This window comes from Paralichthys olivaceus, chromosome 22 (genome assembly GCF_024713975.1).
Source record: "Paralichthys olivaceus isolate ysfri-2021 chromosome 22, ASM2471397v2, whole genome shotgun sequence".
Lineage (NCBI taxonomy): Eukaryota > Metazoa > Chordata > Actinopteri > Pleuronectiformes > Paralichthyidae > Paralichthys > Paralichthys olivaceus.
Window position 1 is genome coordinate 4522337 of NC_091114.1, and position 10446 is coordinate 4532782.

Here is a 10446-nt window from a genome sequence, read left to right on the forward strand (position 1 = left end):
ACACAAAGATGGAATAAAGCTGCAATATTCCTACCTTCGTCAGGCTGTATAAAATGAGCTACAATTACTTGTATCACAACACATGAGAGGTAATTATCTTTACGTGTGTGAGTGGATATAGGGAGAGAGCAAATGAGGTCAGGATAGGAGGGTACAGAGTCTGTGCACATGGGAGGAAAATCAAAATACGGAGACCATGCAAGTGTGTGTGTTCAGAGTGTGTATGTCCATGTGAGTGAGCCGGAGTATCTCTGTGTAAGTGTTGGCATGTTATATGGACAATATGTGTAACAGACAGGACAGCATGCACAGTCCCTCAGGGCCTGTTAGCAGATTAATGCTGAGTTGTGCTTCTGATCTTTATCTCAAGCCTGGAGAGCACTGCAGCCAAAGGCCCTCTATTGACAGATTGACCCTCTGCAACACAGGGGACCAATCGATCAGGAAACTGTGTTGATACTGTTACAATATATATTTTCAACCAAAATATACTGACATTGAAATAATGAGCTGATTTACTAGAGTTGTTGGATTTGTATTCTTTCTCTGCTGCCTCTCCAACTGTTTCTGCCTTGTTTTCTTCCCCCGTCACTGATAAAGTCTCATCTGAACCTCAGCCTTGGGTGCAGCAACACGCAGCACTCTAACATTCGCCCGAGCAACATCTCAGCCTGCGCCGCTCTCCGCTCCGCCAGCTCTCTCATTTGCCAGTGTTAATTGAAAGTCAATTTGGAGCAGATGGCACAGTTAAAAGATGACCCATAATCCCCTCGCTTGAAGGGGGGTGGGGGTTGTGAGAGGCCTCTGGCTGATTTCACTCCAGAGGTTGTGAAAAAGCAAAGAGGTTTTCCCACAATGCTTTGGTAGCTCTCTCCACCTTGCCAGTGGGTTCGCAGTGTTGTTTGAGGTGAAGCCAGTCAGGATGGGACACTGAGGTAAATCCTCTATTAGTCCCAGCTCACGAGTTAGATAGCATGTGGTGTAGACTTGTGGTGTAACGTGAACACTGACTGCTTCAGGTTGTCTCTGAGTCCTGTGTTAAGAATTTTCATGTCAATCAAATCTGAAGTTCGAGCCAAACAGTGTCTGAATGAATGGGACGGGTCAGAAAAATGAACTGTAAACATAATTTTCCTGCTTTTTGCGTTTCTTTACATTAGAATATTTCATGCTCAAAAAACACACACACACCAAATGGTACAATTGAGAGTTTAGATAGCTCTTAGTTCATGTCTTACAAACAACTGACTGTTTATAAAAACGGACAACGCGTCTCTACTTCCTCCCACTAACCAGAAATCAAACCAAAATAACCCGGCAGCTGTGGCATCAAGCATTTTTACTTCCACCAAGGTTATGTTTCCATCTTATGTTTCCACATATGATAATGCACGAAATACTGGATGGACCCAATCAGCAAGTGGTTGTGAGATTCTTTCCAAACATCTCTGTGTCTGCCCATCTAGACTAGAATGCAGCCCTGGAGTTTTCAAACAAGCAATAATAAGCATGCAATATTTCCAAACTTCTCTGTTTTAGCACCTCTAAAACTCTGGGCGTCAGACATTGCCGTGGCAGAGCGGATTCATTTTCAAACACAAACCTAGTTGTGTGGATGTAGCCCTGGTGCATATCTGGATCAGGGAGTGGAGGCAGGAATTTTCTTTTTCAATGTCTTTAACATTGCGAGATGTATGAATCCTACAGAAAAAAATCCGACATATTTAGGGGGTTGGTATATATGGGTGTGCACATTTTGATGCACATCCAAATGGAAATGTGGATTTTTAAATATTTTTTATTGGAGGGGTAGTCTTTTTCAAGCTGTTGTATGGTCACAAATATGACTAGAAACCTGCAACAATAATTGGTTTTGACATATGGTTTACAAGTATATGAATATGAAGGATTTTGGCAAGGATACTGATCTGTCAGTTTCCTGGGAAATAACATTGATCTTGGCAAAACAGGCATATTTAGAGGACTGACATCGAAGAGTGTGTGAAATTTTGTGCGGCTTGATAGAATTTAAAGTGACTGTTGGGCCCCAGCAGAGCTAAGTGACATTCTTGTATTTGATGATCATATATTAATAATTATCACCTGGATTTTTACAACAAATTACTGCTTATAGTCCAATACTTGCTATAAACAGTTGATCCTATTGATTAGTTCTACGGTAAAGGTTTGCAGGTTCATCACATTTCATTCCGATGATCTTTTTTGACCAAACTCATGAAACTTAGTCATCCCCAGTACCCAGACAGTCACATGACAACATTGATCGACTGATGTCATATGTGCAGCAAACAGCCACCAATTCTCAGCTGCTGTCAAGTTGACACACTTCTCAGGACACTAATCCTTTCACAGAATGTACATGCTTCCCCTAGTGACCAATCACAGCTTGAAGTATTAATCAAAGAACCCAATCAGCATCTTTGGAAAAGACACAAATCCCACCCTGAACAAAGCCATGTGACCTTGGTTCCTCTTTCCTGTCTCCAGGGTTGTTTACAACTGTCTGCTCTCTGTACAACACACTTGCATTTTTATGTGCTCTCACACACTGTAATAGCGATTGTTTCTGCTTGTGTGTTCTCTTGTTTCCTGCGCTCACAGTTGTGCAATGCTTCCTCTGGCGCTCAGCCTGTATACCGTACCTCCTCTGCCATATTTCTTTTTAATGACTGGTGACTGTAGACATGCCATTACTTGCAGAAGTAGTGCAAACTATTACCAAGTAACAAAACATTACAACACAGGGAGGGGAAGGGGAGCAGTTATATGTTGTGTTGACGATGAATATTAATATTGTTCAGTATTGTATTTTGATGCATTCCTTTTAGTTGCTCTAAGACGTAAACTGAACTCTGCATACGTGAGCGCAAATCTGCAGACTGTCTCCCTCTGGCCTGCTGGTAGAAAGTCCGTAGAAATTCAGGAGAATCCGATGTGAGAGAAAAGCAGGCGATGATGCTTCTCATGCGTGACAGAGGCTCGACGTGTCTCCCTGTGAAAAAGCGGAAGAAGACACACGCAGAAGACACCGACGAATATGTCAAGAGAGTTAGTGGTGATAAGACTGGACGACGGTGTCCGTGTGTGGTAAAGACAGTGGTGAAGGTCACATGACTGTCACTTCCGGCCTCTGTTTGCTGCACCCGGCTGTTGCTGATGCTGTGTCTGTGCAGAGAACCTCCCTCTGTGTTGTGTATGTGTGAAAAACAAACTTTTAAATTATCCCGACTTTATGCGCAGATCATGTTTGAAAACTCCGATAGCTTCCTTTGATTTCTGAAGAACTACCCCACATCATTACATAAACAGTATTTAGCCTAAAGCTCTTTAACCAGTACACTGAGTTAAAGTTCAACTATGCTTAAATAGGTCACATTTGATTAGCCACAAATAATCAGTTAGTTTCCATTTTTTCTAACGATATGGTTTGACAAGCAGCAAAGTTTGTTCTGCCACCAGCACAACATAACACACAACACAGCAAAAGCTCAACTCCAGTTGTAAACAATGTATGAAGCTCTTCTTTATCTTTGTTTCGCAGCACTTGTTAGCACATGATCTGAAGGAGCTGATCTCCCTGTGACTCAGATATTATACCAACACAGAGCTCAATCAGTAGGTCAGTAGATACCGATCAATCAGTCTGATGGCTCCGGGTCATTGGTCTCTTCCTATTATAACGAAAGCCCCCCATAACTCCAGGCTCTAACAGCAGCAGTCCTGCATTAGAATTAACAACCAACATCCTGGTATCATTTGCATGCGATTGTTGCGTGTGGATTTCTGGGGTTGCGAATGAATTCAGACATGTGCTGGCTGCAAGATAGCTAACAACGTGGAAATGTGTCTGTGCTGAAGGACTGCTAAAGATAAAGGAGGACAAAGTTTCCTTGTCATGTGTTTCACTGCGTGTGTATGTGTGTGTGTGTGCGTGCGTTTGTGAGAGAGAGAAAAAGCGAGAGAGAGGGAATAAGACAGAGAGCAGGCCTGTCCAGGACAGTGCACAAACATTGCTCGTTTTAATTACGTCACAGGCAAGTGGCTGTAAAAGCAGGAAAATGTGGATTACATCATGGAGCCACAGTTTATCTACAGAGGGCCTGTTATCAGCACAGAGCAGGCGTGAGTCTCAATGCAAATAGCATGGCCTCAGTGGCCTCTGTTAACCTGCCTGTTGTCTGCAGATGATGAAAGACAACTGATAGTCGCTTCAACAGGCTTTCAATCCACTCCCTGTCAGACCTCGACCCTTTCTTTTTGTCCTGTGTCTCTGTGCTCTCATTGATCATGACTACTCAACAACACACAAAAGCTTTAAAAAAAATAAATAAAAGCAAATGAATCCACGTGTTTATTTTCATATGCAATGATGTCAAAGGGACAGTTCAAACCTTTTGTGAAATACACTTGCTTGCCAAGGAAAAAACAGAGGAAGTGGAGGGAAAACATTTTTTTTGGTTCAAAATCAGAAAAATATGCAAACCCAGAAACGTCACAGCAAGGACAGGACTTCTGAAGTGTCCGCTCGCTGTTGGTTTTTAAGATCTCAGAGGGGTTTGCCCCTCAAAAACAGCTGATTATTACTGTATCATTTTTCAGGGGCCGCCTCCTTCAGAAGCCACAGTGTATGCGCCCCGCGAAGGTGGCGGTCTTCGTAATTTGCGTAGACTGCAAAGAAAATTAGCACCGAAATTAGACGGTCTGATCTGCAGAGGGTTTCCGTGATCTGCATCACCAGTTTGTTATGACTGTCACATAGCAACAGAGCTGCAGTTGGACATGATGAGGAAGTTCTTGTTTGATGGAAACCAATGATGGAAGATTAAACTATGATAATATGTAACCTGTTTTTGAAGATTCCAGCAGGAACCAATTGATGAGGGACTGAAAGGGAAGAGATGTTGTTGGTGTTAGTATTTTTTTTAATTTGTTGACAATACAAAAAGTGTAGAATATCATCAACCTTATCTTGTAACAAAACACTCCACATACCAAGAACATATCAAGCATTCAGACTAAAAATAGATAGAGTATGAGTTGGTGTGGGTTGCTACTGGTACGCATATGCAATATTCCATAAGAATGATCTCAAGTAAATATTAGAACTCAAGCCGCTTTCAGAAATGACCTCCTGAGGATTCAGAGTCCGCAGTTGTCCATTCACACATGAACCAGGCAGGAGGGGATTCTCCGCTCAGACGCATTCACAACAACCCAGAAATCTCAGCACCCCAGGAAGCTGTCCAGCAATCAACCAACCAACAAACAAATGGACAGAGGCCAAAACATAATCTTCTTGGTGAAGGTAACAAATACAAGTTCTTGCACAAGGAGCCCCTTGCACCATAAGCCTGCTTAGAGTGTGTGTAGGTCAAAGGGGACAGTCCTGTCACTGTTGTCTGGTATGACTGAGGGCTGCTTTGTGTTTCTCTCCCCCTTTCCGAGCCACTTGTTCATGTTCAAAAAGACGATGCAGCAAATCTTATCAGCAATCAAAGATGTTGTTGAAAACAGCATGTAGTGGTGGTTGAGACAGTGTCCCTCAGCCAGACTAGGCGGATACCACCATCCAGAGAGAAATGGCCTCAGTGACACTAAGTTGAGAGGAATGTATGGTATGGGAGGAACTCTGTGCTGTGTTCTTTAAGCCCTGGCAACTGTTTGTTAGCTGGAACACAAACCTCCAGTCAACAGGTCATTCTTGGGAGACAGGTTTCAAGGTGAAGACGAATAAAATGCCCATTAACAGAGCTTTTTTTTTTTTTATCAAATGATTTTGCAATGCAAAACAAAGAGGTTATTCCAGTCCCTGGTAATTACACAGACACATTCAGCAGGTATTCCTCATCTCCCATTGGCTTTGACTAGTGTAGTTTGAAAGGCCACTCCACAGATATTCAAGCTTATCTGTCCATGTCATAAAACTGCACCAAGTTACCCCCCTGATGGTTCAGCTTTATTTCATTATCCCTTTCACACTGCCTGTTTCAGGCTGGAATATGGCACTTTTGAATATCTATAGAGGCACACCGCTACTGTGGTTAAATCTGTAAATAGTGTTTATTTTAATGAAAGAAATACGTACAAATGTACAAATGTATGTTTTATGTATAGAGTATACCCCAAAAAGGGAAATCAATAAGGATTCGGGGCAGGGTTCATGTGCATGTACAGCTGCATTAACTGTCTTTAAGCCACTTGGGGGCAGTGCAAACAAAGTGCAAATACAATAAATGAAATATTGCAGGCAACACGTTAAAGTTAAGGTGGTATAAAGTTAAAATTGTCAGCTAAAAGACAGTAAAATATGTGATAGAGCTGAGGGGATTAGGATAGTCAAGTGATAATTCTCTGTGAGTGATTTCCTTTCACAATACAAATTTCATACATTATTCATATAAAAATATTGATCAAAGCAGCTTTAATGTGCTTGCTATTCTGTGCATTTAGTATCTTACAACTTTTTTGGGGGGTGACACAGGATTCCACATTGAAACATGAATATTCAAACAGCCCATAAGTCAAGCAGTCATGCGTCAGGCAGCCTTAGAGTGTCTGCAGATTTATCACGGCTCCTCAGTAAAACCCAGTGACACCCAGTGACGGCTACAAGGGCAAGAAAAACACACTCTGCAAAAGTGGGTGGACAAAGATCAGCTGTGTGTTTATCGTGTTTCTCCCTGCTGAGAAGTCAGGCCACGAGATGAGCTGGACACCCAGGCAGCTCATATGACCAGAGATGTGTGGCTTTAAGACAGAATGAGGTATTCATAAACGTTCTACCTCACATGGACAGAGCTGAGCCATGTGTGTGTGTGTGTGTGTGCCAGGGGGTTGTAAACCTCACAAACACCCTTCATAGACGCCTGGCTTTAGATTGAACCCTATGGTTCAAATTGGCTATTGTTCCAAAATGAGAAAGAATTAATATGGATGTTGCTGTAAAAACACTTTATCATGATGTCACCCAACTACACAATGACTCCCCTTCAACTCCTTGATGGACCTCTGTCCAATCACATCAATTTACTGAGTGACTGAAACCGTCTTTAGATCAGACAAACAAGTTTCTACATTTGTAAATCTTTAAATAACCTCCTGAGGGTCAGTCATATGGTTTTAAATGGCACAAGCCATAGGGCGGCCGTGGCTCAGCGGTAGAGCAGCCACAACCAAGCTGCCCCTGAGCAAGGCACCACCCCCCAGGCACCAGCAACAGCAGCCCACCTCTCCAGCATATGTGTGTACATGGCATATGTCAATGTGTGTTTCATCCAGGTGCCAACTGGATGGGTTAAATGCAGAGAACAATTTCATGTATGCATGTAAAAGTGTTAATAAAAGTGACAATAAAGGTATATCTTAAGGCAGTAATTACGCTGGCATCTGTTAAACATGTACAGTCTAAATAAATGTCAGAAAGTCATTAGTAAAGGGGAGTGGTCTCTAACTTTCCAACAAATGTACAAAATGTTAAATTGTTAATGAACTTTGGTAGAGATGGTCTGCAGTGACATAGAAGAGAAAGATAAAAACTGGGGATTTTTTTTTACCAGCCAGTAAATCCTGTCCTATAAAATCCCTCTATAAAAGATAGAAAATAAATTAAAAACAATTAATAATGTATTTTTTAGGACTAATGAAGGATTTGTAAAGGCATGAGTATGGACTAACTTTGCCGCCACATATGTGAGGATCATTCCTGGAGCTTTTGACCATCCCATGAACGGCCTCAGAGAATACAATGCGTACTGTGCTAACAATGTATTATGTGAAATACATTGTAAGGCAAAATGGCATTTGTGCTTTTTGCATTTTTCTTGCTCCTAGTAAAACTTCAGGAGTGCACAATGAGACAAATAAAGGAAAAACCTGAAAAAAGCAGAGCACACACCAGTGTACCACCTTCCCACCTGTATCTCTTGACTCCAAAGCTACATCCTCCTCCACTCTGGACACCTAATCCCCATAAGCCTCTCTAATGCCCCCGCACAGAGAGAAAGCAAGGGAGCGAGAGAGGAAGTGGCGAGAGGAGAGTCTGAGCTTAATGACCTTGCAATCCGATTACAGGCCCGCCACGTTTTCACAATCTGAAAATCCTGATAAGGGCAGTTTATCTGCCAGTAGGGGGCAGCATAGGCCTTGTGAACGAGTGCAACTGCTCAGACAAGAGATACAATGTGTTACTTGGCCAGTGCTTCCTGGTGGGTTTGACTTTACCCAGAGACTCACTGAGAATCACAGAGATGGATTAAGAAGCAGTGTGTTGCCTGATCTTACAACCACTGTAGTATGCATGAGTACATTACACTGTTGACTCTGAGCATGAAATGAAAAAAACTTCTTTAATTTCATTTTGTTTAATATATACAGATATGTTTTGGTGTGTCAAAACAGGTAACTGGGTTTTATGACATGCCAAAAATATAGAATCATGATTTTTTTTAAACAGTCCTGCCTGATGCCCTTTACACCACAAATCAACTGTCATTTTAACACAAACCTCACATAATGCAGAATAAGGCAAGTTTAGTGGATTGTACAATAACTTGCTTGGGCAAGGCATCTCATTCTTCAGGAAATCCTTGAACTCAGCTTTGGATAAGGTCTTTGAATTACCATCCTTCCATGCATATTTTTCAGAGGTGCTTATAAAGGACCATGCCTGCTGCCTGGAAGCTGCAGATTTCTGCCATTGCGAGGTGGTGAACAAAATCGAAGAAAAGCAGCCGTCAACAGAGTGGTTGATGTGTGAGGAGTGCAAGAGCTGAGAGCCAACTCTTTAAATAACTGTTGATAAACCAGTTTAGGCATGTGACTGAAGGTCCAATTATGTCAACCCATCTTCAATTCTACAACGCCCAATGTGCACGCATATCATTCGACAAACCCCAGTGTCATTTGATACTATGATTTGATAAATTTTAGGTTATTTTACTGTGCAAGGTATGAACTGTGTGCTGGTTGTCAGTTTGGGTTTCACTGGATCGCAATGAAATACTTTTAAACGCACTGTCACTGTCATTGTTGCATGTGCTGTGACTGGTAGTAAACTTTACGCTGCGGGGGAAGAAACATTGTGAAAGCTGTCTAAATGTACTGTGTAATATATCTTTATTTTCATATATATATATATATATATATATATATATATATATATATATATATATATATGTATGTATATGCAGAATATAATATAATGCATGAAGCCTGGAACTATAAAAAGAAAACTATATATATATTTACATATGTATGTATTTGTGGGTGTATATGTAGATATATTTGTTTGAGTCTGTGTCTGTGTGTGTGCAAAAGAGAGAGAGAGAGAAAGAGAGAGAGAGAGTGAGAGGATGTCTTCGTACCAATAGGTTTCTAAATTTAAAAAACTAATTTTATTTCAGAAAGCACAATTTGTATCTTGTTCATATTCTTGCCATGTCTAACCACATCTTCTTTCTGCTTTCTGATTTCACACTAATCATGAAACACATGACAAACAAGTACAAGTAGAACAATTTCTTTATTCAGCAGCTACAAAAAATTCTTAAAATCTGTTACGACAGGTATGGTATGCTGCTGTTGCCTCCATCTGGCTGCACCCAAGGATGTGGTTGACCTGCTCACTTTTGCATTTGACAGATTTCGAAGCAGGCATAGGTGAAAGCACCGAGGAGGGACAGATATTCAGGGAAGTCGATCTCTTGGTCTCCATTTTGATCAAGCTCATTCATCATCTTGTCGAACTGAGCTGGGTTTTTCGGCCCCTGTACATGCAAACACAGCAACATCGTTGTTTTTAAGATATAGACAAAAGATTTTTTTTACCTTCTCTTCCCTCAACTTGTTTTTACAGCCAAATTAAAGGACATGAAGGACATGAAGGACATACAAAGGTGGTTGTTAAACCCTGAAATTAAAGCCTTGTCAAAACAGGTAACTGGGTTAAATGACATGCCAAAAATATAGAATCATGATTTTTTTTAAACAGTCCTGCCTGATGCCCTTTACACCACAAATCAACTGTCAATTTAACACGAACCTCACATAATGCAGAATAAGGCAAGTTTAGTGGATTGTACAGTACCTCGGCTGGGCAAGGCATCTCATTCTTCAGGAACTCCTTGAACTCATATTTGGATAAGGTCTTTGATTTACCATCCTTCGATGCATATTTTTCAAAGGTGCTGACAATGACAAAGCATGCTGCCTGGAAGGGACTGATATCTGCCATGGCGAGGTGGTGAACAAAATCGAAGAAAAGCAGCAGTCAACAGAGTGGTTGATGTGTGAGGAGTGCAAGAGCACAGAGTCAACTCTTTATATAACTGATGAAAAACCAGTTTGGGCGTATGACTAAAGGTCCAATTATGTCAACCTATCTTCAGTTCTACAACGCCCAAGAGGATGTCTTCGTACCAATAGGTT

General features: G+C 41.3%; 1 protein-coding gene across 1 annotated transcript; it reads right to left on the reverse strand.

The window, feature by feature from the left end:
• Positions 1–9522: 9522 nt before the first annotated feature.
• LOC109637619 (protein S100-A11-like) lies at positions 9523–10324 on the reverse strand. Its single transcript, XM_020100080.2, has 2 exons — positions 10106–10324; positions 9523–9785 (listed from the first exon to the last, which is right to left on the reverse strand). The coding sequence occupies exons 1-2, from the start codon at positions 10250–10252 to the stop codon at positions 9642–9644; spliced, it is 291 nt and encodes a 96-aa protein (XP_019955639.2). The 5' UTR covers positions 10253–10324; the 3' UTR covers positions 9523–9641.
• Positions 10325–10446: the final 122 nt, after the last annotated feature.